The following is a 27453-nucleotide window of genomic DNA, read 5'->3' as shown; positions in this document are numbered from 1 at the left end:
GGAACAAGGAGGAGCTGCACTGACTAAAGCATTTTAAAGCTTCATTTAAATGTGTACCTTGCACCCTCACAAAGCCCAGGGCTCAGCCAGCAGTGGTAAGCAGGATCATGAGATTCACCACAGGTAATTTACCATTGTGTATATATATATATATATATATATATATACACACACATTGTTTTTTATTACATTGATTGTATAAACTGTAATGTAAAGGTCAGGAGAGACATTTGAAGGGTTTATTCTTACAAAGCGGTGGATTCAACTTTTTCTGTATAAAAAGTGAATGTAGTAGAATGGTAATATTAGCAGTGTCAAAATTATTATCATTCGTAGTAGTAGTGATTTTATCCATTTATTCATATTGATGCACACTTCAAAAATCTGGCCAACTGGAACATTATTTTTTAAAGATTTTGTAATAGGTTTAATTATTTTCAGCAAAGAGTTGTATTTATTTATATGAAATTATGTAACTTAGGTGATTTCTTAATTGTTTCTTTGCACAAACGTAATTTTTAATACTAGAAGTATAGATAAAAATAACCAGTGGATCCAGTCAGCTGAGTATTTTCCTTTTGAACTCTGATCTCAAGTCTTGTCAGCATTTCGTACAGGTCAACTGCATGATTTCTAATCATATTTCTGTAAAAGCCAAACTCCTGAAGTTTATTTTAATGTAAAGCAGCCTGTGTAGATTCTCTCTTGCAGTGCATTTCACAGGCAAATATTGAAAACAAGGCCCTGGCAAGAACTGTATGTTTTTGAATCTATGCAAATGAGCAAACTGAAATAATGTGGCATGTTTATACACGTTTAAGCAGAAAGACTGTGTCTGCCATATAAGTATTTCATGAAAAGAGTTTGACTTTTGAAATTTGGATCACAAAAAAAGTAAGCAGTTGCTGGTTGCCAGTCTCACACCCCTCAACAGTGGTTAAAGGGATAATTTTCCCAAAAATGAAAATTACCCTATGATTTTCTTACTATCAAGCCATCCTGTGGTGTATATGACTTTCTTCTGTCGGACGAATACATTCGGAGTTGTATTAAAAAATGTCTTGGCTCTTCCAGTATTTATAATGCCAGTGAATGGGTGTTAAGATTTTGAAGTCCAATAAAGTGCATCCACCCATCATAAAAATTGCTCCATACAGCTCTGGGGGTTAATAAAGGCCTGCTGAAATTGAATAAATGCGTTTGTGTAAATATTTAAATATTTCCATATTTAAAACTTTATATGCCACCATTTCTAACTTCCAGCAACTGTCGTACGCACGTGTATGAGAGTGGCATTTCAGCGGATGACGTGGGACGTAGGCAAATGCAGTCACGAATGCTGAAGCGCAGTGAAAAGAGCAAAACAAAACAACAGTCACAAATTAGAAGTTTGTAAAGAAAAATATTGGAGGATTTTGATATAAGCCAAGAGGGGACTTGTTTTCCTTTGTTGTTAACAAAACTTAGTTCTGTGAGACTAGCATATTCTCACCGTAGCTTATGCTACGCCTACATCCTACGTCATCCGCTGGAACGCCACTCTCTCATTAACGTGAGTACATCAGATTACGGATTATAAAGTGTTAAATATGATGGATTGATGCAGTTTATTGGACTTCAAAGTCTCAACACCCATTCACTGCCATTATAAATCTTGGAAGAGCCAGGACATTTTTTAATACAACTCTGATTGTATTCGTCTGAAAGAAGAAAGTCATATACATGGCTAGGATGGCTTGAGGGTGAGTAATTTTCATTTTTGGGTGAACTATCCCTATAATATTAAACTGTATTGAAGACTTTTAAAGTTAACACACCACTTGTGATATTTGTGAGTAGGTATAGATCACCTTTTTTAATATATTTAAATTGTTTACTATCACAGAACCGATGGATCCCCCAGGGTTACCAAAGTAAGTTTGCAGAACTCTCTTTAAATGTGACCTTTTGACCTCTGATTATCCTACATGTGCACACTAACAATTCTCCACAAGCGATCTGGTTTCCTTTGTAGCCACTAAATGATCTTATTTTTTGTTTGTTAAAACACATGTACAGCAAAGTGCAAATGTTGTTCACAGGAAGTTCACCTTCAACCCCAAAGAAGGGATTGACAACCCTGCTTTAGTAATCTCTGATGACACAGGTTAATTCCTCATTTTTTTTTCAATCAGTGAACGATAATAATGATTGAATGAAAATGATTTCATATGAATACCGAATTAATCGTCTCCAGAGCCTGATGTGCGTCCGCGGCTCTGTGTTCTGAAGCGGGAACAGGGACAAGGCTTTGGTTTCTACCTGAGCAAGGACGCTGGCTGCAGGGGGCATGTGGTGCGCCAGGTGGAGCCTTGGAGCAGCGCAGAGCGGGGCGGACTGAAAAACGGGGACCGTGTTTTGGAGGTCAACGAGGACTTTGTGGATGACAAGGAGCACTCGACTGTAAGAGCACTTCCTTATGCAAACATGAGACCTTTGTATTCTGTGAATTAAACACATGGACGCTGGAATACAAATGATAATGCCAAGTAGATGCAAAGCTTTAAAGGGATAGTTGTGAAGTGTTACCATTATTTAGTAACCTGTGCCTTGTTTTCAGGTGGTGCTGAAGGTGCAGGCGTCTGGGCTGAAGCTGTATCTGTTAGTGCTGAGTGCTGAGGATTATGAGTTAGCGGTTTCAGAGGGAACAGACCTCAAGTCGCTCGCCAGCTCTTACCGTCCCATAGAGGGCTGTTCTCGCCCACGGTTGTGTTACATCACTAAAGAGCCTGGCAGCGGCTTGGGCCTCAGCATCATTCCTATTGAAGGTACTGCTCCTTTTGCTATAGCTATTTTTACATGTTCTAAAGAAGAAGTTCACTTCAAGAACAAAATTTTACAGATAATTTACAGCAACGCAACTGACACATTCACGACCCAGGAGCTGGTTAACTATAATAACCCTGAGCACACACATTTACTATAGAAACAAGATGTACTATACTCATAAAACAGAGGAAATCAGTATAGGCTGAGAGTAAACATACTCTTAGATAGGCCTTTTGTTTATTTATGTATCCATAGGTTTTATGATGTCCAGGTACACAAAAAGAGGAACTTTCCCCCTAGAAGAGATATTAAAAAAAGTAGTTGATGCACAACTTCAGGGAACGTTTAATCACTGTGTATGTATACATAGATTGTTGTGGACAGTTCTGGTTCATTTTATTCAATATGTGAGAGTAGGTGAGCGAGGCCGTTATCGTCTCAACCCAGTGACTGATGGTCCAGCTGAGAGAGCAGGAGTCCAGAATGGAGACAGGCTGATTTGGATCAATGGAGCTAGGATTGCAGCACTGGGTTATGCAGCACTGTCAAAAATGGTAAGTGCACTTGTATAGTATATGATACCTATCCTTATTCTTTAATGCAGCAGTAAGCCTAAGGTGAGGCTTCTGATTCATTAGCCATTATAGGGAAATAATATGAAGAATAACAAGTGCTTGCGTTTGCACTACAAACCAGTGTAAGACACACTAGATATTGAATTTGCAATATCAAGCAGCAAAACAAGCTGTTTTGTACAGCTAAAAATAGCTGCACGTGGATGAGACTGGAAGCCAGACACATAAAATGTACAAATGGCCATGCATGCTCTTACCAGAAGAAGAAGGTGGATAAATTATAATGTAATCACCCATGTATTTCTCTTTGTTCCATCAGGTGAAGAAATGTGAGGACCATATGACTGTCTTGGTGATTGACAGCAGGAGTGAAGATTGTTATAATCGCATGGGATTACCCATAATTCCTGCTTTTGCCAAAACTCATAATCTACCCTACACACCAAAAACACTACATTTGGCTCAAGGGCCACAAGGATACGGGTTCCTCTTAAGGCAAGAAAAGCTACGGTCTGGACGTATTGGTGAGAAATGACTGAAATTATTTTTTTTTATTCATGATGTACACTCTTAAAAATAAAAGTGTTTCGCCATGGTTCCATAAAGAACCTTTAACAAAAATTGTGTTAAATAAATATTAATATGAAAATGTAAATATATTATTTTAAAAATATATTTTATTTAGTATAAATAAAAGTAAACATGATAAATATTACAATAAATATTAAATAAAAAACAGATTACTAAATAATTTAATTATTAATTAATATTACATTATATTATAATACTCCAAAGACTGGTTGGTAATCATGTGATTATCACAATAATTTTATTGTATCGATAGATGTAGTTTTATGTTTTTCTTCAGGTTTCTACATCCAGAATACATAATGATATGTAAAATATATTCCCAGAAAATTTTAACCATTTTATTTTTTATTTATATGAGACCCTGGACCACAAAACCTTTTTGAGATCGAAAAAAAACTATAAATAAAAAGCTATACATCTATACATCATCTAATAGCTGAATAAATAAGCTAGAAAATCTGGAGTCTAAGGGTGCAAAAAAAAAAAAATCTAAATATTGAGAAAAGTTGTTAAAATGAAGTTTTTAGCAATGCATATTGCTAATCAACAACAACAAAAATGTTTTGACACACATACATTAGGAAATGTATATATAGCTGCCTATATTTTAGGAAGAAGGTCCCTTGAAAAAGAATGATCATATTTGAGGGTCCATGGTATCAAACATTTTCATAAACCCATGATTTACATGTGCCACTAGTCAGAAAAAAACAGTAAACATTATTTCAGCATACAGTATATTTCCATCACTTTGTTATATGTTCACTATATAGCTCATGTATTACGAGAGATCGACCCCTGCAGCCCAGCTGAGACTGCAGGAATGGAGGATGGAGAGCTTGTGCTAGCGGTGAATGGGGAGCAGGTGGAGGATGCAGAGCATGAGGACATTGTCAGCAAAATAAGGCAAAGCGGCCAGCAGGTCACCCTAACCACCATCTCCATCCCTGGCAGAGACTATTACGCACAGGTGCTTACATGCACGCTTTCACACGCAAATGCACATGCTCATACAGAAAAGCGGAGCGTTAACATTCAGCATGCGAACAGCTGCTATATCAACATATTTTCCCCCTGACTAAAGACATGTGACCCTGAGGGCTAACCAAGGGCCTAAGCTGAACTCCTAATTCTTACAGTACACACCAAAACAGGTGTTTTTAAAATGAAATGAATCTACTGTTTGGAATAGACATGCACCCTAGGGAATAGGTGGGGTCGCTGTGACCTAGATAACACAAGGAATCATTATTCTTGTGGTATGTTCTTAGATTTATTACTGAGGGTGTCTGTCATTTGATCCACTTCAGCTGGGTATTTCTCCATTGCTGTTCTATGAAGACCATATTCCAAAAAGGGAACAGTTCCCTAATCCTCAAGAGGGACACCAAAATCCACCGCATCCTCGACTTTGTGTGCTTCACAAGGAGGGTGCCGGATTTGGCTTCAACCTAGGCTGTATTCAGAATAAGCCTGGGACATATATCGGTCAGGTACTGTATGGATTCATATTTAAAGAGCATCTGCTAAATGCCTTAAATGTAAATTTATTTTAATTTAATTTGGAATAGAGTGCTGCAGTGATGACGTATTTTTGAAAGTTCTTAAACCTAGAAGTTTGCATCATCCTGGTTCCCTCAACAAAGCCCAACTAAATTTTTCTCCTGACGTTATGATTATTGCAGAAAATAAGCTCTGCGGCCATCAAAAGTTAATGATTCTTACACGTTCATCATGATGATCTTGATTTTCCCTGAACGTTTTAAGTGAAAATAGTTTGCAAGAGCATGATTATAAACGCAGCAAGGTTGTGAAAGTGGACTAGTAAGTAGATGATTTGTCCTGTTAAAGGTAAAGTTCACCCCAAAATTAAAATTACCCCATGATTTACTCACCCTCAAGCCATCCTAGGTGTATATGACTTTCTTCTTTCAGATAAATACAATCGAAGTTGTATTAAAAAATGGCTCTTCCAAGTTTTATAATGGCAGTGAATGGGTGTTGAGATTTTGAAGTTCAATAAAGTGCATCCACCCATCATAAAAAATACTCCACACGGCTCAGAGGGGTTAATAAAGGCCTTCTGAAGTGAACCCAGAACTTGTTTCTGGGTTTTATCCAACAAAAATCTTTTCAGCACTCTATAGCAAAAATGGCTGTTTTCTTGGACACGCCCCTCATTTGCCATTGGTCAGGAAAATAATAGTCCTGCACACAAACTCACACCATTGCTTAAGTGATGCTGGGTTGTTATTACTCTTACAAACAGAGTAATATTTTGATTGGACCACACTGTTTACATTTTGTGGGTAAATAACTTGGCATTTTCTTGTAGCTTCATAAAATTACAGATAATTTACTGATGTCACATGGACTATTTTAACAATGTCCTTACTGACTTTCTGGTCCTTGAACGTGTCAGTTGCATTACTGTCTATGCAAGGTCAGAAAACTCTTGGATTTCATTAAAAATATCTTAGTCTATCCTTATGTTCTGAAGATTAACAAATGTCTTACAGGTTTAATTAAAAACAGAATTTTCATTTTTGGGTGAACTATCCCTTTAACACAGAATAAATAACAGACTATAGCTTTAAAAATGCTTTTCCAAGTCAATGAAAAACTGGCACATGCAAGTCTCCTTCTCATCTTTAGGTGATGGCGGGGAGTGCAGGAGAGAGAGCAGGGCTGTGTGAGGGGGATGTGGTTATAGAGGTGAATGGACAGAATGTGGAGAAAGAATATTTTGATGAAGTGGTGAGGCTGATAAAAGAGGGAGGGACTCCTCTTAGCCTGCTAGTCGTGGAGGGACTCGGATATGAGAGACTGAGAAATGCCAGACAGACTGTAAGTTCAGGATTCAATATTTACAACAAAACGGTGAGACCTGCTCACACACATACATGCATTTTGTAATTTAAGGATTATTTTTAAAATGTAAATATTGTTTTACAGGTTCCAGATGCTTCACAAGATGATTTTGTATAAATTAATATAATCAGGTAAAACATTAATTACATTTTTTAACATATAAAATAAAACTACATATCAGTAAACTTCCAAATAATGTCTATGTGCCTAAAAAAGGTACTTCTTTAAACTTCTGTAAAGATTTTGCAAAAACATGGACAAAATGATAAACATGTTTTTCAGAAAAAAGGCAAATCATCCTGTCCATAACCACATGTATTACTGAATCAGTGTCATTATTTAAAGGAGTGCTATTATGCTTTTTCACTTTTTGAACTTTACTCACTGTGTGGTGTGTATGTTTGGGCATAAAAAAGATCTACAAAGTTACAAATCTCAAAGCCCACTCCAAAAGGAGACAATTCGTTTTTAAAAATCTCTTAACAAGAACTACAATGAGCAGCTCCTTTGGACTAAAATGTTTGTTTTCCGCATGCAATGATGTCATAATGCGGTTTATTATAATATCATTAAATTAAATCCCACCCACGGAAATTCACATTGTTGGAGGGAGGGTAGGGACGAGGTGGGGGATTAGCCTAACAGTAGCGATGCAGTGTGGAGAAACGATTCAACGAGCCGCAGCGCAGTGGGTATAAACACAAGCATTGACTAGAGAGGCCGCTTCAGAGCAGTAACGCACAAGAGATTTATTCATCATACACCGTAGATAGCTTCACTTATAACGCAAGTGTTTTTTAAAATGCATAAACTTGGATTAGAATAGGCTAGGCTAATCAGTGATGATGTTCTCTGATAATGTTAGGCTGTTTTTAGCCTTATGCTGGAGCTGATTTCGGCCATGAAATCAGCTCCAATATGTAAATAAATACATTAGCACCATAGTATCATGTATTGGCAATCTCGCAGGCTGATGATAGAACACTACTGTAGCATATTATTTACTCACCGTCCATGCATCCTAGGTGTATATGACTTCCTTCTTTCAGACGAATGCAATCGGAGTTATATTAAAATTTATCCTGGCACTCCCAAGCTTTAGAAGCTTTAGTTCTAGTACACCCCCAAAACAAAATCTAGACTTTGCAAAAGAGCATAATAGGACCCCTTTAACACAACCACAACACTTGAGCACAAATGTAAAAAACAAAAACAAAAAAAAAAGTTCTGTACAAATGTAGTAGAAAGATTATAGAGGCTAAGTATTTGTGTACAATCAGGTTTACAAAAAGTGATTTATGGTGTTGTTTGTCTGTAAAGTATGAAAGCATATGAAAATCTTAATATTTGTTTACATTAATATGTTTATCCAAGTTGTATTTCAAAAATATTCTGTCAGATGTGTAGTATGAATGAATTTCTTTTCTAGGTATTTTTAACCATATCCTGAATATAAACAGATTCATATTTAAGTAAAGAAATTATTTATTTCTGTCAATTATGAAATGTATAATGTTTGCACTTGTATAATGCATGGACTATATTAAAAAAAAATCTTGTTTTTTTAAACCTCATCTTCATCCGCATTCCTCTTTTTGGTGGGTATTCTCCAGTTCTGTAAATCCAAAGACAAACTGTTAATTTCTCACTTAATAATTATTATTTTAAAGGGGACATCGGATGCAAAATTCACTTTTACATGTTTGCATATAATTGTGTCTTAGCAGTGTGTGGACACAACCACTGTACAATGATAAAAATCCATTCACTCCTTTTTTTTTTAATCCCCCAAAAAAACTAAACAGTCTCAATTATTGAGCCATTTTGATTATCTGAGCATTATGACGTCATACTGCTCAGGCCCCGCCCAAAACTGCTGATGGACTGTCCCGTATTCGCATATCTCCACCCTCAGGCAGTTGTACACTGTCTGCCATTTTCTCCACGCTCGATCAGCTGTAGCGACAATAATGTCTCGTAAGCAATGCAGGTGTTTTGTATTTGGATGTAAAAGTGAACATAAAAGTCGTAATTTTCCCCCGGCATCAGAACCACTGAGGACAGTAGATAAGTTTGTTTTTGATGGTAATGTGCCACCAAATACACAAAAAATGAAAGAGAGGGGCAGAGTGAGCAGTGGCTCATTATCATTTAAAGAGCCATGTACCAAAACAGGTTGCTGTGACAAGGTAAATAGGGTGTTTTACATGACCATTGAGGAATTTTAACCAAAGTATGTTACACACATTTCATGAAGACCCTAAAGAATCATACCAACCTGTGGAAAACGGGCATCCGATGTCCCGTTTAAACTCAAATAATCAGTTATCATGTGCTGAATTAAGTGTTAAATTACTACCAACCTCCAAGAATTTGGTCAATGCATATAGAGACTCTCTCAGCATCCTCCATACTGAAGCACATCGGAGGTTTGAATTTGATGACACTGTCCCATGGTCCATCAGTGCTCATAACTATACGCTCCTCTTTAAGCCTGAATAAATCAGAAAGGCAGTTGGTTATCAGGTAAATGTAGCTAGCTGAGAAAGAAAAGACATTATACCTTCGAACAACATGTGCTGCTTCTTCTGTTGCTGGTTTTCGGGATGCTCGGTCTTTAACTAACTCCATGCCTAGGAACAGTCCAACACCACTGGAAAAAAGAAAAAAAGATGATGCTGTTACTATTCTTCTTTGAGACTACAGCATGATGTTACAATAATGTTTTACAAGGTCTCAATAAAGATTAATTTTCTGTACTTACCGCACATCTCCGATGAGTGGATGTTTAGTCTGAAGTTGAAGGAGCAGCTGTTTAAGATGACCTCCGACACGCACAGCGTTGCCTCTGAGGTCTTCCTTTTCAATAACATCCAACACTGCCAGACCAATGGCACAGGATACTGGGTTACCACCAAACTGCATGGGACAAAAAAGTAAATATTACTTAAAGGGACAGTTCACCCAAAAATGAAAATGCTGTCATTAATTACCCTCATGTTGTTCCAAACCCATAAGACTTTCGTTCATATTTGGAACAGAAATTAAGATATTTTTGATGAAATACGAGAGCTTTTTGGGCCTGCATAGACAGCAACACAACTGACATGTTCAAGGCCCAGAAAGGTAGTAAGGACATTGTTAAAATAGTCCATGTGACATCAGTGGTTCACATTTAACTTTATGAAGCTACGAGAATACTGTCTATGCAGGGTCAGAGTCTGTGCTGATATATTATTACATATTATTATTTTCTCTTGTGGAATATATGTAAATGTCACATGAAATATCTTATTCAGGTCAGTATTAAATAAAAAAAACATGCATTTTGTATGATCCCTCTTATTTTGGTAAAATAATTAACATTTTGCAGATTCTGCAAGGTGTATGTAAACTTTTGACTTCAGCTGTACATATACTATCACAGAAGCATAATGGTTCTTACTGTGTTGAAGTACTCCACACCATTAGCTGTAAAAGCACCAGCTATTTCCTCTGTAGTGGCCACACATGCAACAGGATGACCATTGCCCATTGGTTTGCCCATAGTCACAATGTCAGGGCAGAAGTCTTGAAGCTGAAAAGCCCAGAAATGACTCCCAACGCGACCGAAACCTGTCTGAATCTCATCGGCCACATAAACTCCTCCGGCTTCATGAACGTATCTGAGAGGGGAAAAAAACAATGTTGTGTGCCGCTTCTTCTCTAAATAAAGAGTTAAGTTACTCAACAAAAATGACAAGAAAACTTACTCTGCTACTCTTTTACAGTAACCAGCTGGGAAAATGATCTGGCCACCAACACTGGGCAAAGACTCAGCAAAAAAAGAAGAAATCTATGGACAAAATTAAAGGGATAATTCACCCAAAAATGTACATTATGTCATCTTTGTCAAAGAAATGAAGGTCAATGGGGTCCAAAACAGTCGTGGCCTAATGGTTAAAGAGTCGGACTTGTAACCCAGTGAATAACCAGCCTCCACCCTCCACCTCCACCCTCAATACCACGACTGAGGTGAGACCCCCACCAAACCCCCAACTGCTCTGGGCGCCCAGTGTGTGTGTGTGTGTGTGTGTGTGTGTTTGTTCACCTCTCACTGGCGTGTGTGTATGGGTGTACTCGCCCAACCTTTCCTTTTACCACATGGAAAAAAATCATTGAAACATTTTGAAACATTGAAACAAGAAAGAAAGTCATACAGATCTGGAATGACATGAGAGTATTTTTGGGTGAACTATCCCTTTAAGAAGAATAATCAGTATATTTTAGTAAAAACATTTCACAGCTTTAGTTTTTCCCACCATACCTTGCGGCCTTTCTTATGCACCTCTTCAATAAGACTTTTCACAGTGTCTGCATAAGCCTGTCCTGGGTCAGGATGATCTTCTCGGTAGATACCGTGGTAAGTATCAGGGAGAGGTGCCTGAATTTAAGCAAGAAAGAATGATATGTAGCAAAGAACCTTATTGTTTATTGTTTAAACATTGTTTCTAATTCCATGTCATGTACACACCACATGCACCCACTCTTTTTGGCCCTCCAGTTTCCGGAACTTGTATGGGCTGATGTCGATGAGTGAGGTGACATGTCCATGATATGCACTGGAGAGGCAAGTAAAGATGTCAAAAAAGTCTGATGTAGCTGTTATTTCACATTAAAAAAGATAAATAAAACGTACTGATCTTGCACAATGACATCCTGATGTCGGGTATATTGACGGGCCAGTCTCAATGCAAGATCATTGGCCTCTGATCTTTGGAAAAAGATAAACATTCAAATAAGATTTGTTGAATACTTCTTCTAAACTGTATAATCAGAGTCACTTACCCTGAGTTGACAAAATAAAAGACACTAAGTTTCTTTGGTAGAGTGGCTGCCAGCCGATTTGCATACAGAACTATATTATCATGGAGAAATCTAGTGTTGGTATTAAGAAGATCCATCTGAGCAGCAGCGGCCTGAGTGATGCTGGGGTGACAGTGTCCCACTGCAAAGACAAAATGTATCAAGTACGTCATGGATCTGTGATTTGTAATCATGACACTTGACACTTCCTCTAAGTGCTCTGGAAAGCCTATTTAAAATTCAATGGGAAGATGACAAGAGCTGATTATGTTTCTAGAAGAATACATATTATGAAAGTTTATCATGGCTTTACTACAGTAACATTAATTATGATATGCAGTAACACTGACTAAGCTCTTCTGAGAAATCTGTAGATCTGTTAAGGGAGTTGGGAAATATACTTTATATAAGGGATGATCAATGGTTTATTGTGTATTAAAGGATTTTAAATGCACAACGTGAAGCATTTAAAACCTTTTAATGCACAGCAAGCCGTTGATTATCCCGCTTATTCCACGGTCATTTGCTAAGTTAAAACTAGTATTGCTCTTTGCAGCGCAATATTTGACGGGATAGGTAAAAATGACGGTGATTTTCATCAGTTACATCACATCATCTCTCTTCTGCCTGTTTCAAATCAGACACAGAGATGAAATAGTGTGGTAAGATCACATTTATTTGAATAAATTATGGCATTTATTTCAATTAATAATCGATTGATCAAGAGAGAAATGACAGCTGTGTGTGTGTTACCTGCCTGTTGCGCGTCTCTCTCTACAAACAGTTAATTATTTAAAAAAACAGCGATTTTACCAGCTTGTTACTGAGAAATATAATGTAGGGATCTAGTATCTATGCTATTTTATTAATAAAAATCACATGGTGTTAGCCAGCCAATCAGAATCCAGTATTCGAACAGATCATGGAATAATCGCATGGTAAATTCACCTGATTATTATTTCTTCAGTTATAATTCTTGATGTGTTCACACTGTTATTTTAAATGTACACCACCATTCAAAGGCTTGGGGTCAGTAAGAAAGAAATCAGTACTTTTATCCAGGAAGAATGCATGAAACTGATCAAAAGTGTTAGTAAAATATATAATTTTCAAATTTCAAAATCAGATTTCAAATAAATTCTGTTCTTTTGAACATTCTAAGAATCCAGAAAAAAATGTATAATGCTTTCCACAAAAATATTTAGCAGAACATCTGATTTCAACACTGTCTGAAGGACTGAAGAATCAAGACACTGAAGACTGGAGTAATGACTGCTGAAAATTCAGTTTTGCCATCACAGGAATATTACAAAATAGAAACAGTTATCTTAAATTGTAACAATATTTCTCTACATTGTTGTTTTTACAGTATATTTTTATTCAATAAATGCAGCATTGGTGTTAATAAGAGACCTTCAGAAGAGATCATTAAAAAAAATCTGACTGACCACAAACCTGAGGACAGTAGTGCATGTGTGATTTTTCATTTAATAGCACTTTACAATGTTTCGATTAGTTAATGTTAGTTAATGCATTATCGGTATTAACTAACATGAACAAACAATGAACAATACATTTATTACAGTGTTTATTAATCTTTGTTAATGTTAATGAAAATACGTGTTCATTGTTAGTTCATGTTAATTTACAGTGCATTATATAAAAGTAAACAAACACCACTTGTGATTTTAATAACGCATTAGTAAATGCTGAAATTAACATTAACTAAGATTAATAAATGCTGTAGAAGTATTGTTCATTCTTAGTTCATGTTAATTAAAGTAGTTAACTAATGAACCTTATAGAGCGTTTTCACAATGCGTCATCAGTCGGCCATATTGGCGGCACTGAACGTAAACAATGCCACTGAGCCGAACGAAACTCACATATTTTGCTGATTATTGCTGCTAAAAATGGTCAATTATTGTCATGTTTTGGGCTGTACTAATCGGTCGGACTGAGAAAAACATTTGGAGTACTACAGACTGCCAAAATTTATAACAAATCAGGGAGAAGAGTGCAAAAAACTGACTGAGGAACAAAGGCATTTGTGGTTGACCAAATTGAACCAGGATTTCCAGGGCAAGAATCTTTACCACCTATTAACTTCAGTTTGTCAAAATATTGTGCACTTTCCTGCTTACCAAGTTTAGCCTTCCACATGTTTTTTCCGTGGTTTGGACAGCATAAATTACATTTTGTTCTTTACATGTGAGTACCGCCAATATGGCCGGGCATCCGGGTAACTGATCAAATTGTGTCGCAAGTGCAAACCCTCTATTGTAAAGTGTTACCACTTAAGTTTATTTTTTAAACTGTAATGACACTCTTTTACAATAATGTTGTATATACTGCAGCATGCAAGTCAAAATGTTCTTACCATGTTGAACATTACTAATGCAATCTAAGTACTGCATGCCATTCTCATCATATAAATATTGACCACGTGCTCTCACTATTTTCACGGGATCATGGGAGAAAAAGAGTCTGCAGGACTGCCTGAAAATACAAAAGAAAGATCATTTAATTCAGAATAACGGTTAAAAAATGTGCATTCATCAAAACGTCACCAGGATAGTATGCACATTTGGATGCAGGCCAGGCCTTATAAAAGTGCTACGTGTAATATTTGATTCAACTTACCCAATCAGCTTCCTGCGCATTTGCAAAGTCTCATTTTTGTGAAAAACTTCCAGAGCCATTGTAACGATAAACGTTTCGTCGTCTGCGCCAACTGTCAGCCAGCCTGGACTTTAAACTGCAGAAATGAAAAAAGAAACATAAAAGAAACATTCTCGTCCACTGTTGATGACGTCACGCGCAGCGTACATTCTGGATCTGTTGAACTGGACCACATCGGATTTTCCATATTTCAACGCAAAACCTGGTATGACATGTACGTACGTTGGTATATTTCAACGTACCTCTGCTGTTTAATGTATTATTTACCTCACGTTGTTTTGAGTTGCTGTGTTTTAGAAACAATACCAGCGCGCTGTCAGTTGCTAAGCATGTTGCTAGTTATTCAGCTAGCTTAAGACACCTGACAGGAGATCTGTCACTGTCTTTGACAGCTATAAAGCTCATGCTTATCTAGGTTTATATTCATTAGACATCTTTTCTTACCTCTTAGCGTCTGTCTGTCGTAGTCTGATTCACTGTTGCGATTAATATGACACGTATGTGTAGCAAGTTAGCATGCCTGACACTAATTTGCAGTCATGATGGTTATTGTGTAGTCACTATTGATGTGCTTGTGCTGTCCTGTTGCTTGAATATGACTCACAGGTGAATTAACCAATTGTGACTCATCAGAAGAGTAAATTAATTATTATAGTGAGTCATCTTGCACTTAAATGTTCAGTGTTTTTTCCATAAGCCCTTTGTGATAAGCATAGACTTTATGGTTTACCTCAGCTGGTTTTGCATACTGGCTCTAATTCACACATTTTTCCCTGCAGGCTGTGAAAACACTTGTTGATGGAGGACGAGCTTCAGGGAAATGACAGACCAGGGCAATAACAATCAGAACATCTCACAAAACCCCTTCGCAGCGCTCTTCAGTTCCCTCGCTGACGCAAAACAGTTTGCATCCGGCCAGAAGCAACGCCGTCAAGCTGAGCAGCAATGTAAGGTCTTGGTAATAAGCAGTGCTCTATTTGCAGGATAACCACACTTTGTAATTGTTTTTTCTCTACAACTGTAGATTCAGGAGAGAGCCAGTCTGAGTCAGACAACTCTGTGTCTGACAGCATCGATGACAATGATGACTCAGTGGCGGAGATCAGCCGATCTTTCCGCTCACGACAGGAGCTGTGCGAGCAGCTTAACGTCAACCACATGATCCAGAGGATCTTCCTCATCACTCTGGACAACAGTGAGTGGTAACACCTACTGGTTATGAGAACTGTCTGTTTACTGATTGAGAATGGTTGACTACTCATGTCACATAGTCTCATATATGATCATAAATATACACTACAATTCAAAAGTTTGGAGTCAGTAAATGTGTTTGAAATATAGTCACCAAGGTTGCACTTATTTGATCAGACAACAGTAAAACAGTCATTTTTAAAATTATTACAGTTTCAAGTAAATCCACTACCAGTCAAAAGATTTTTAATGTTTTTTAAAGAATTCTCTTCTGCTCACCAAGACCATTTATTTTGATCCAAAAATACAGTAATATTGTGAAGAAATTATAGAAATTAATATTTTTATTTAGCAAGGATGCTTTAAATTGATCAAAAGTGATGATGAAGACATTTATAATAAATGCTAAATTAACAATAAATGCTGTTCTTTTTAACTTTACATTCATCAAGGAAACCTGAAAAAATTCTACTCAGCTGTTTTCAACATAGTAAAAATAATACAAATAATTAAAATGTTTTTAGAGCAGCAAATCAGCATATTAGAATGATTTCTGAAGGATCATGTGACTGGAGTAATTATGCTAAAAATTCAGCTTTGAAATCACAGGAATAAATTACATTTTAAAATATATTAAAATAGAAAACCATTATTTTAAATAGTAAAAATATTTTAAAAATTTTATTGTTTTTGCTGTACTTCGGATCAAATAAATACAGGCTTGTTGAGAAGAAGAGACTTCATTAAAAATTACATTAAACATGAAAAATCTTACTGTCCAAAAACGTTTGACTGGTAGTGTACCTAATTTTAAAAAGGGGGCAGCCATGACCTAGTGGTTAAGGTGTCGGACTTGTAACCGAAAGGTTGCAGGTTCAAGTCCCAGGTCCAGCGTCACGTCCTTTCGTTTCCTTTCCAAAAATCGTAGTTTTTTTTTAAATGAATGCTGGCAACATGGGGTTTTAATAAAAGCTGGTTGTCTCTGCAATAGAAACATGATTTTAAAAAATTGGTGTTAGAGGATTAGAGAAAAAAGGTAGGAAAACTTCAACACCCATACTACACTGGGCTTAATCAGATTATTTGTGAGCAGGGATACAAAAATGTGAAAGTACAGTCTGTAGTTTTCACAGAAATCCAAAGTCTTTTGCTGACAAGATTGACTTTTTCTGAGAAATAAATGGTGGTATCTTCATGCAGGTATCATGAAAAAATAACAAACATTGTTCACTTACTTGTAAGAACACAAAGCTGGTTGAAAGTCAGTAAACTTTTAGTGCAATGCCTTTAGTTGTATTTAACATTGTTTCCCCTGCTGTCCGTGACCCAGGCAGAAGAGATTTATGACACGTTTTCGGGTATGGAAACAACTAATTTTTGAGTTGCTTTCCAAAATTGATACATTTCATGCATATGCTGAAGTGTACTTCTAGATAGTTTGGGAAAAAAGCATATTAAATTGTTTATAGTAAATGACGGATATCTCGATGACCTCAATTTAGGTGGTCATATCAAGATGACATGGCGTTTCCAGGCAGTGCTGCAGATGACCTCATCCACTGCAGTTTGGCCCATTACATCATTTGTGTTGCTCTCATTTGTGTCTTTATCTTTATCCGCCACATCAATCTACTGTCCATCCCATTGGTTTGTTTGCCATTCAAATCTTTATCACAGTTGGTGTCAGTTTGAAAATTTCATATCCGAGCCCTCTATTACCCTGAATTCTACACTTTTTAAAAGTTATGAGACGGATTATTCAAGGTATTATTCAACAAGGACGTATATTTGCCATCTAATGGATAAAATTTAAATTTAAAATATATTAAAATGGAAACAGTTACCTGTTTTTTTACTCTGTTTTTAATCAAATAAACGCAGGCTTAATGAGCAAAAGACTCATATAAATATATATTAAAAAAATTTAAATATAAAAAGTGGTGAAATATTTTTATTATTTTTACTTTAAAATAGCTGTTTTCTATTTGAATAGATTTTTAAATGTAATTTATTCCTGTGATTTCAAAGCTGAATTTTTAGCAGCATTACTCCAGTCTCATGATCCTTCGGAAATCATTCTAATATTCTGATTTGCTGCTCCAAAACGTTATTATTATTATTATTATTATTATTATTATTTATGATGATGATAATGATGATGTTGAAGACAGCTGAGTTGAATTTTTTTCAGGTTTCTTTGGTGGATAAAAAGTTCATAAGAACAGCATTTATCTGAAATAGAAATCCTTTGTAACATTTATAAATGTCTTTTATTATCACTAAAAACATCAATTTAAAGCATCCTTGCTAAATAAAAGTATTAATTTCTTTCCCAAAAAAAAAGTTTTTTTTTTATTTCTGATCTTTGGATCTAAGCAAATCTGAGCAAATCAGAATATTGGAATGATTTCTGAAGGATCTTGTGACTGGCATATTGATGCTAAAAATTCAGCTCTGAAATCACAGGAATAAATTACATTTTAAAATATATTCAAATAGAAAACAGTTATTTTAAATATTAAAAAATTTCAAAATTGTACTGTTTTTGCTGTACTTTAAATCAGATAAATGCAGGCTTGCTGAGCAAAAGAGACTTGAAAAAAAAAAAAAAATCATTAAAAATCTTACTGTTCAAAAACTTTTGACTGGTAGTATATGTGCATTCAAAATTTGCACTAAGAATGCATTTCCTGTTGTATTAAAATATTCTGCTTGTAACCTTGGTTGATATCCTTCCAGGTGACCCCAGTCTAAGAAGTAGTAATGGCATCCCACCACGCTGTGTATACCTTGAAGAAATGGCCGCTGATCTTGATGGCCAAGACTGGCTTAACATGGACACCATAGAGCAGGTACAACATATTAATGTGTCTTTCTTTTCCAAATTTGCATAATTTCAGATAAGTCGTATACACACATATATCCACACAAATATTATGAACTTTGAATAAGAATAATATTCCTTATATCTCCTCCAGGCTTTGTTCAGCAGGCTGCTTTTGCAGGAGCCGGGAAACCATCTCATTTACATGACCTCCTGCAGTGTAGTGAATCTCTCAGCAGATCGTGATGCTGGGGAGAAACGTGCCATACCGTACCTTTACGCCTGCTACCGGAGAGCAAAAGAGGAGGTATTTTCTGCACGCTCTATACTTTGTTTGTTTGTGGCAAAAAATGAAATGTGCCAATGTGTCAATGTGCTTCAAATCAACACAGATCACTAAAGTCCCGGAGAAGCTGTTGTCGTATGCTGTGCACTGCAAAAACCTGACAGTATCCAATGCTCGCACAGTTCTGCTGACCCCGGAGATCTACATCAGTCAGAACGTTTATGAGCAGCTTCTGGACTTGTTGCTTGAGGCTGTGAGAGGAGCCCGTATGTGTCACATTTGTTGACATTTGAAGGTCCTGAACCGGTTCCATGTGTTTGACTTTGTATGTGTTGTGATCTCTACAGAGTTTGAGGAAGTTGTAGAGTTTTTGGAGGAGGTCATCGCTAGCCTGTTGGCTGACCAAGAGGTGCGGACCTTCGGGGAGGTTATGGTGCCAGTGTTTGATATTTTCCAAGGCCGGGTCAAAGACTTAGACCTTTGTCAGCTGCTGCTGTATTCCTACCTGGAAATTCTCCTGTACTTCAGTCGGCAAAAGGATATTTCTAAGGTTCGGATCCAATGCTGAGTCATTGCAGTTCCTTTCATATAGATCTGAAACATTTTTAGATAATAATATTCTGATCCTAGGTTTTAATGGAGCATATTCAGCCCAAAGATCCTAACAGTGGGATTCAGTATCAGAAAACGCTTCTGGGAGCGATCCTGAATATTTCTTGTCTGTTGAAAACCCCTGGTGTGGTTGAGAACCATGGCTTTTTCCTCAATCCATCTCGCTCCAGCCCACAGGAAATGAAGGTTCAAGAGTCAAATATACACCAGGTGAGTAAAAAGACTTGATTTTAAAGCTTGATGACATTAAGCCAATGACCTAACCTCTTTTATTTGTTGTCTTTCCCGTGTGCTAGTTCATTGGGCAGTTTCATGATAAGCTCTATCAGATCCTGAAAAACTTGCTTCAGCAGTCCAGCGAGACACGCCACCTGCTGCTCTCATGGCTGGGTGGCTGCCTGCAGGCCAACATGGGGCGGGCCAAAATCTGGGCAAACCAGATGCCCGAGATATTCTTTCAAATGTATGCTTCGGATGCATTCTTCTTAAATCTGGGAGCAGCGCTGTTGAAGCTCTGCCAGCCGTTTTCTCGACCCTACTCACCCAAACTCCTGACCTTTAACCCCACGTACTGCTTGCTTAAGGAGCTGAGTGAGGAAGAGAGGCGTAACAGAAACGTGCACGCAAGAGGTGACCGGCCTTTGCTTCAACTACCAGACACTACTTTTCATTTCTTTCAGACATAACAATCTAAACTCACCCTACATAACAACGTACCTCACCTTACAGGTTTGGACAAGGAGACATGTCTGATACCTGTACCCCCTCAACAAACGGTTGAATTTGCCCAATCATACAGCCTTCTTACAGAAAACCTCATCTTTACACAGCTTACCCTGTACCTGGGTTTTCATAGGTAATACAGACACTTTAAAACATAAAAATATATGCCAAAATAGTATTATTGTCATTGTTTGTTTGTTTTAATGCTTGTAGTTAGGACCAGTTATGAGGGTGTAGTACTAATCCCAGCTGCTAAAACAGCAAAACACTGATTTTTCAGAAAATAAACATATGCTTTAATGGAATTTGTTTGTCAGACTTCATGATCAGATGGTGAAGATGAATCAGTCTCTACACCGGCTGCAGGGGACGTGGCGGGACACGCAGCTCAGTGGAGGCCCAGCAGCAGCAGAGCTGCGGGAACAGTTTGAACGCCTTATGACGGTCTATCTCTCAACGAAGGCTGCTACCACACAGCCCACCATGCTACAAAACTGCCTCAACCTCCAAGCCTCCTGCGCTGCCCTGCTGGTTCAGCTCAGCCTGGGCAACCAGGGTCCTGAGCACATCCCTCTCACTTTTCCCTTACCTGCGCTAGAGAACAGCCTGCTATGCTTTGTGCCAGGTATCCCCTCTAAGTTTTGTGTTCCTTTTCAGTAAACAAGCTTGTTTTCACTAGGGCTGTCAAGATTCTTCGATTCAGTCGAGTACTTGATTTTAAAAAATCCTTTATTGCATTTTGAATGTCGAGTAACCGGCAAAATACCAGAAGTGGTGCAGACAAGAATCCATGAAACGCATTATTAGAGTGTTTTCCAAGGCTGTATGATATATTAAACCAATATAAAAAATCATAAAACGTAATGCTATTGTGAATTCACAAATGCTGCAATTCAATTAAATAAATATATGCACTTTAATTTTTACATGGGTGTAGGTTACGTACGTTCGTGTAAGTAAATGCTGCTCCACATGAACTGTTACCACAAAAAGATTTATTATAATTATCCGATTACTCAATTAATCGTCAGAATAATTGACGATTACTCGATTACCAAAATAGTTGTTAGTGACAGCCCTAGTTTCCACAACTTTTTAAAATTATCATTATTATTTATTATTAAAACATTTTTTTAAAAGGTAATTGCAACTTTTTTCTTGGAATTAAATGCTGCTCCACACAAACTGTTACCACGAAAAAATTTATTATAATTATCTGATTATTCGATTAATCGTCAGAATAATTGACCGATTACTTGATTATCAAAATAAAATAATCGTTAGCGACAACCCTAATTTCCATGTCTTTTTTATTATCACTTATTATTAAAAAATAATGTAAAAATATTTTCTTGCAATACCAAGTTATCTCACAATTCTGACATTTTTATTCACAATTTTGAGGTTTTTTTTATGAAATTCTAAATTGCGAGATGTTAACTCAGGTTAAGAGTTTGTGAGGAAAAAAAGTTTAAATTGTGAGATATAAATTTGAATTTCAAGGAAGAAAGTCTGAATTGTGAGATAAAGGCACAATTACCTGTTTTATACCTCAGTGGGCAGCAATTTTTCAAAAACCCAGTCTCTTGCCTTTTTCACAGAGTTCTTTGCTGAAAACATGGGCGATTTCTTCATATTCCTCCGCCGCTTTGCTGACGAGGTGTTGGAGTCCTCGGCGGAAAGCTTAGAACATGTCCTGACCTTCATCACTGTGTTCATGGGCAACGTTGATAGGTGTGAGCCGGAGTAATGCTGAGTTTCTCGCGCTTTTTTTGCATTCCATGTGGCTTGTTGATTACTCTGGGTTACTTACTTGCAGAATGAAGAATCCTCATTTGCGGGCAAAGCTGGCAGAGGTTCTTGAAGCTGTGATGCCCCATATGGAGACTCTGTCACCTGGCGCTGCCCAGCCTATCATGTTCCAGCGCCAAAGGGTGTTCAGCACATATCGGCATGCACCCCAACTTGCTGAAGCCCTCATTACAGTGTTTGTGGATATAGAGTTCACTGGTTAGTTTCTGAAGTGTTTTTTTATTGTTAATTTGATTGTAACAGCCTATATACTCTACCAGTCAAAGATTTTTTGTTTTTTAAAGAAGTCTCATCTGCTCAACCAAACAGTAAAATTCTGAAATGTTTACTATTGAAAATAACTGTTTTCTATTTGAATATATTTTAAAATGTGATTTATTCCAGTGATTTCATTACTTCAGTCACATGATCATTCAGAAATCATTCTAATATTTTGATTTGTTGCTCAAAAACATTTATTATTATTATTATTATTATTATGTTGAAAACAGCAGAATAGAATTTTTTTAGCATCCTTGCTAAATAAATGTATTAATTTTTGACATTTCTTCTCTTTTTTTGACTTTGGCTCTTTCTATTCATCAAAGAATACTCCAAAAATTTCACTTGTTTTAAATATTAATAATAAAATAAAAATGTTTCTTGAACAGCAAATCAATACATTAGAATGATTTCTGATCATGTAACACTGAAGACTGGAGTAATGACTTTGAAAATTTAGCTTTGATCACAGGAATAAAATTTAAAATATATTCAAATAGAAAACAGTTATTTTAAATAGTAAAAATATTTCATAATATTACTGCGTTCGCTGTATTTCAGATAGAATAAATGCAGGCTTGGTGACTTCTTTAAAAAAAAAACATTAAAAATTTTACTTTTAACTGGTAGTGTAAGATTTTGTGCAATGCCATGTTTCTCAGGTGATCCTCATCAGTTTGAGCAGAAGTTTAATTACAGAAGGCCAATGTATGCCATTCTGAAGTACATGTGGGGAGAAGAGAGTTACAGGGAGAGTATTAAGGTAAGAACCAGACAGATATTTTAATGCTATAAATAATATTTAGGTGGCTTAAGAATTTCATTCATCCCATGCTTGTTTCCCCACAGCGTCTTGCCGATTACGCATCTGAAAATCTTGAAGCCATGAATCCACCACTCTTTCTGAGGTTTCTCAATCTCCTCATGAATGACGCCATCTTCTTACTTGACGAGGCAATACAGGTACTTGTCTGCAAAGGCAGATTGCTTCATATTTTATGTAAATCCTGGTAGCGTTAACACATTTTGTTTGTTCGATTTAGCTTGGTTGTTAAATTACATGAACATATTAACCTCTATTAAGCTGATATCAGGAAATATTTAATTGACTGATTAAAGATGTGACACTCACACGTGCATCTGTTCCTTCCAGTACTTAAGTAAAATCAAAATCCTCCAGCTGGAGAGGGATCGGGGGGAGTGGGACAGTCTGGCCCCTGACGCCCGCAGAGAGAAAGAATCTAGTCTGCAGATGTTTGGACAGCTGGGTCGCTTCCACAACATCATGTCAAATGAGACCATTGGCACCTTGGCTTTCCTCACATCTGGTAAGAGACGTGAAAGAAACCAAATGCACTAAAATATTAACACATCACAGATTTTTTTTTGGTCATAAACTTCCTAACCAATTTAGACCTGAACAGAAGGGTTTTAAATAATTATAGAGTGAAACGCTTGGCTTTAATGTACTAAATGACACTAAAACTCAGACTTGATGTACTTTTTATTTTCTCTCCAGAGATAAAAGGTCTTTTTGTTCACCCCTTTCTTGCGGAGAGGATCATATCCATGCTCAACTACTTTTTGCAGCACCTGGTTGGTCCTAAGATGGGCGCCTTGAAAGTGAAAGACTTCAGTGAATTCGACTTCAAACCCCAGCAGCTAGTGTCAGACATCTGTACTATTTACCTAAACCTGGGGTAGGCACTTTGTTAATATATTTAAGATTTATTCTGAACTTCTTGATTCATTTCTGAATAATATTGACTATTATGGCCACAGAGATGAAGAAAATTTCTGCGCCACCGTCCCAAAAGATGGAAGGTCGTATTCACCCACTCTGTTCTGCCAAACTGTCCGCGTACTCAAAAAAATCAACAAGCCTGGCGACATGATTGTATCTTTCAGTCTTTTAGCAGATAAAATTAAGGTTAATTTAATCTCTATGCATTTTCATCTTAAATACACACCTTTCTCAGGAAGTCATTGGTGTTAAGTGTTTATGGGAACCTTGTTGATTGTCTCCTTCAGTCACTTGCAGACAGGCATCAGCAAGAGGAGGAGACCTATTCTGATGCTCCGGATGAATTTCTGGATCCCATCATGTCTACCTTAATGCTTGATCCGGTGCTGCTACCTTCTTCAAACGTCACAGTAGACCGTTCAACAATAGCACGGCACTTACTAAGGTGAACCATAGTAAACTAAAGCAAACTTTACTAAAATTGCTACTTTAAATAAGTGTTAACTGAAGTAAAATATATTTAAATATGCTAGTTTTGTCATTTTAATTTAGCTTACCTTGATAGATTAAAATGAAAGCATAATAAAATTGATAAAATCTATAAACACTGACATTTAAAACGTGTTGGATCAGTACGACTTGTAGAGTTTTAAGTCTCTTATGCTCATCAAGGCTGCATTTATTTGGTAAATTTATTTATTTTGGTTGAATATATTTGTTATTACAATGTAAAATAATGGTTTCTATTTTAATATACTTTAAAATACAATTTATTCTTTTGTTGTTAAGCTGAAGTTTTTTTTTTAGCCATTATATCAGTCTTAAGTGTCACATGATTCTTCAGAAATCATTCTAATATGCTGATTTATTATTAGAATTATCAATGGTGGCAACAGTTGTACTGTCTTATTTTTTTTGGAACCTGTGATATATTTTTTTTCAAGATTCTTTGATGAATAAAAAGTTAAAAAGAACAGCATTTATCCAAAATAGACAATATAAGTCTTTCTATCACTTTTTTTTATCAATTTAACACATTCTTGGTGAATAAAAGTATTAATTTCTTTCAAAAAAAAGAACGAATGAAAATTTACTGACGTCAGACTTTTGAACGGTAGTGTATATTGTTATAAAAGATTTATATTTTAAATAGATGCTGTTCTTTTTTTAACTTTTTATTCATCAAAGAATCCTGAAAAAAAGTATCACAGGTTCCATAAAAATAATAATGTTTTCAACACTGATAATAAATCAGCATATTAAAATGATTTCTAAAGGATCATGTGACACTGAAGACTGGAGTAATGATGCTGAAAATTAAGCTTTGATCACAGGAGTAAATTAGATTTTAATGTATATTAAAATAGAAAAATGTAATTTTACGCTGTAATAATATTTCACTTTTTTTCTGTATTTTTGATCAAATAAATGCAGCCTTGATGAGCATGAGAAACTTCTTTAAAAACAAAAAAACATTACAAATCGGAAGATCCAAAACTTTTGAACGGCAGTGTACATATAAAAAAACTACTAAAAATGACAAAAACACACTACAAAATTACTAAAATGTTACTTTTTTAATTAAAACAGAAATTATGATACTAAGTGATACTAAAATACTAAAATAACACTGCCATGAATACAACTTTATTAATACTGGTTATTCAAATGGCACAACCTGTTTTGTTAAAAAGCACTGTATAAATAAACTTGATTGATTGATTTGATTATATACTATAATAGTATTTATTACTATTATTATTATTTTGTCTTGATTTTGTAATGAACACTTGTCATTTTTATTACTTATGTTTTTAAATAGTTCTATATAGCTTTAATTTTTATTTCAGTTTTAGTAATTTTAGTACCTTAACGTAAACTTGCCAAGGCCACATTTTTATTTATGTATTTATTTATTATTATTTCTATTTCTTTTATTTATAAGTTTTTTTTTTTGTTTGTTTTTTTTTAATCTGATGGTTATACTTATTATTTCAATAATATAAAAATTGTATTTCATCAAAAAACAATTTAATAGTTTTAGTTAACAATAACAATGTTAGTTGATTAGGTAAAAGTATTAATAGCAGTTTTGGTTTTGTTTTGTTTTTTGTTCTAGTGACCAGACAGACCCTTTCAACCGCAGTCCGCTGACCATGGACCAGATCCGGCCCAATGAAGAGCTCAGGCAACAGATTATGAAGTGGCTTGCTGATCATAAGCAAAGTAACCAGCAAATGGGACCCAGTGGCTAAACCACATTACTCCCTTCCCCCAGCATTCAGGCATGCTCTGTATGACTAAGCCATTCAGATGTTTCTGGCCTCTCTCATACCGCTTTGAAACAAGAACATCTAACCACATTCGGAGGAGCACGTCTGCATTTGTGGTGTTAGCGTGCTCCTCAAAGGTCAAATGCAAATCTCCAAACGCCATATCACTGTAGCATATTCGGCTATCTGTTCTTTCAAACTCCTCAGACACCTGAGGTCTCCACAGACAGAACTCGATAACCAGAGTCACTTTTTCTCTAACATTTTGCCTTGCAATGATGTTCACTGTGGGAAATGAAACTCGGGCTTATAGACAGCTGATCTGAGGTTTGCTTACCTGTTCAATGCATCTGCCCTACCTCTGACTCGTATGCATGAAATATTTTATATGCATCACTTATTTGTTAACTTTTGAAGTTAGAATATAAGCAGTGTACCTCATTTGATATTGAGGTAGACGAGTTGTGGCCTCATTTGATATCAAGGAGGGAGTTGTGGCAGTATTGATTCAAATATCAAAGCAAACCAATAATGTTGGCTGCAAAAGAGATTAAACGATCATAAAATATTTTGCTAACACCATCAGCATTATATTCCAGAGTTTCAGTTTTTATAGTTGTACCTGTTTTAAAGACAGATGTCAGATTCTGTGGAATGGTTGGTAGCTTTACCATTTGTCAGAATGCTTTTGTTCATTACAGACATTTTATGCTTGAAACTCAAGAAGCATTTGCTATAATATGCACTTTTATGAGACTCATTAAGAATATTGAGCTCTTGCTGAAATGTTTGGAAATACTCCTGTACCCTTTACAAGAATCCGCTGTCTTTTAACAGTGCAATTTGTCCCGAGTAATGACTTTTTTGACTTCTGAGTCAGCCTTATGACCTCCTCTCATGCAGAGTGACATCATGTCTCTTGTTAACAGTTGCAAAACTGCATGCTGTGGGTGAACCTTGCTACTGAGATTTGTCTTAAAAATGACACTGATAAGACACTGTCCACTGCTTTTGGTTGTGAGAGAGTTGCATTAGATTGACCTGTCTAGAGCTGTAGGGTATTTCTGCATTTTGGTTTTCTCTGAATTGTTCATTTCAGTGAGTGTTAGTTGGTTTTAAGTCCGAAATTCTTTTTTCCCCATGACCTCACCCAATCAATAAACCTGACCCCATGAGTTCTCAGAGCAAACTAAACACTTTAGGACCTGTTGTGATATTTCTGTGCATTTGCTCACTCATTTTTCTCTTTTAACACAGTTGAATCAATTGAACTTTTTTGCGTTAATAACATGGACAGTAGTCATATAATGTACATGATATAGAACAACCTGACTTTCTACAATGGTCTTAGATGA

The 27453-nt window shown here is 36.2% G+C and overlaps 3 protein-coding genes across 6 annotated transcripts; 2 read left to right on the top strand and 1 right to left on the bottom strand.

The window, feature by feature from the left end:
• Nucleotides 1–31: 31 nt before the first annotated feature.
• Nucleotides 32–8043, top strand: nherf4a (NHERF family PDZ scaffold protein 4a). Of its 3 annotated transcripts, none has more exons than XM_051129225.1 (11): nucleotides 32–123; nucleotides 1886–1913; nucleotides 2059–2146; nucleotides 2237–2442; nucleotides 2600–2807; nucleotides 3226–3362; nucleotides 3703–3907; nucleotides 4748–4944; nucleotides 5285–5467; nucleotides 6630–6821; nucleotides 6930–8043. In XM_051129225.1, exons 1-11 carry the CDS (start codon nucleotides 50–52, stop codon nucleotides 6960–6962), a joined length of 1551 nt encoding a protein of 516 aa, XP_050985182.1. In that variant the 5' UTR covers nucleotides 32–49; the 3' UTR covers nucleotides 6963–8043. The 3 variants fall into 3 exon arrangements, with proteins under 3 accessions (XP_050985182.1, XP_050985181.1, XP_050985183.1); XM_051129224.1 differs by having other exon boundaries at nucleotides 6630–6854; XM_051129226.1 differs by having other exon boundaries at nucleotides 74–123; nucleotides 2082–2146; nucleotides 6630–6854.
• On the bottom strand, nucleotides 6727–14940 carry phykpl (5-phosphohydroxy-L-lysine phospho-lyase). The gene is made up of 13 exons (XM_051129227.1): nucleotides 14817–14940; nucleotides 14334–14448; nucleotides 14071–14189; nucleotides 11673–11832; nucleotides 11524–11598; nucleotides 11359–11446; nucleotides 11152–11268; nucleotides 10598–10680; nucleotides 10291–10510; nucleotides 9610–9764; nucleotides 9409–9498; nucleotides 9209–9339; nucleotides 6727–8460 (listed from the first exon to the last, which is right to left on the bottom strand). Exons 2-13 carry the CDS (start codon nucleotides 14390–14392, stop codon nucleotides 8423–8425), a joined length of 1335 nt encoding a protein of 444 aa, XP_050985184.1. The 5' UTR covers nucleotides 14393–14448; nucleotides 14817–14940; the 3' UTR covers nucleotides 6727–8422.
• Nucleotides 14442–27320, top strand: ube4a (ubiquitination factor E4A (UFD2 homolog, yeast)). 2 transcript variants are annotated; one of them, XM_051129221.1, is made up of 20 exons: nucleotides 14442–14577; nucleotides 15152–15319; nucleotides 15397–15567; nucleotides 18303–18415; nucleotides 18542–18694; nucleotides 18780–18939; nucleotides 19021–19223; nucleotides 19304–19495; nucleotides 19582–19915; nucleotides 20015–20141; nucleotides 20326–20633; nucleotides 21610–21742; nucleotides 21828–22018; nucleotides 22744–22844; nucleotides 22931–23044; nucleotides 23235–23409; nucleotides 23601–23781; nucleotides 23864–24011; nucleotides 24113–24270; nucleotides 25945–27320. In XM_051129221.1, exons 2-20 carry the CDS (start codon nucleotides 15193–15195, stop codon nucleotides 26078–26080), a joined length of 3225 nt encoding a protein of 1074 aa, XP_050985178.1. In that variant the 5' UTR covers nucleotides 14442–14577; nucleotides 15152–15192; the 3' UTR covers nucleotides 26081–27320. The 2 variants fall into 2 exon arrangements, with proteins under 2 accessions (XP_050985178.1, XP_050985179.1); XM_051129222.1 differs by having other exon boundaries at nucleotides 14485–14586.
• The last annotated feature ends 133 nt before the right edge of the window (nucleotides 27321–27453 follow it).

This window comes from Labeo rohita, chromosome 15, assembly GCF_022985175.1.
Source record: "Labeo rohita strain BAU-BD-2019 chromosome 15, IGBB_LRoh.1.0, whole genome shotgun sequence".
NCBI classification, from domain to species: domain Eukaryota; kingdom Metazoa; phylum Chordata; class Actinopteri; order Cypriniformes; family Cyprinidae; genus Labeo; species Labeo rohita.
The sequence above is the reverse complement of the archived record's forward strand: the minus strand, read 5'-3'. Positions and strand labels throughout refer to the sequence as shown.

Coding starts and splice junctions, on each gene's coding strand:
- nherf4a (XM_051129224.1), top strand. CDS start 50: ATGTGTACCTTGCACCCTCACAAAGCCCAGGGCTCAGCCAGCAGTGGT. Junction 2,808..3,225: donor CAGCATCATTCCTATTGAAG/GTACTGCTCCTT, acceptor ATGTGAGAGTAG/GTGAGCGAGGCCGTTATCGT. Junction 5,468..6,629: donor CTGGGACATATATCGGTCAG/GTACTGTATGGA, acceptor TCTCATCTTTAG/GTGATGGCGGGGAGTGCAGG.
- phykpl (XM_051129227.1), bottom strand. CDS start 14,392: ATGGCTCTGGAAGTTTTTCACAAAAATGAGACTTTGCAAATGCGCAGG. Junction 11,447..11,523: donor GATGTCATTGTGCAAGATCA/GTACGTTTTATT, acceptor TTGCCTCTCCAG/TGCATATCATGGACATGTCA. Junction 11,269..11,358: donor AAAAAGAGTGGGTGCATGTG/GTGTGTACATGA, acceptor GCTTAAATTCAG/GCACCTCTCCCTGATACTTA.
- ube4a (XM_051129221.1), top strand. CDS start 15,193: ATGACAGACCAGGGCAATAACAATCAGAACATCTCACAAAACCCCTTC. Junction 18,940..19,020: donor TGAGGCTGTGAGAGGAGCCC/GTATGTGTCACA, acceptor TGATCTCTACAG/AGTTTGAGGAAGTTGTAGAG. Junction 22,019..22,743: donor TGTGGATATAGAGTTCACTG/GTTAGTTTCTGA, acceptor CATGTTTCTCAG/GTGATCCTCATCAGTTTGAG.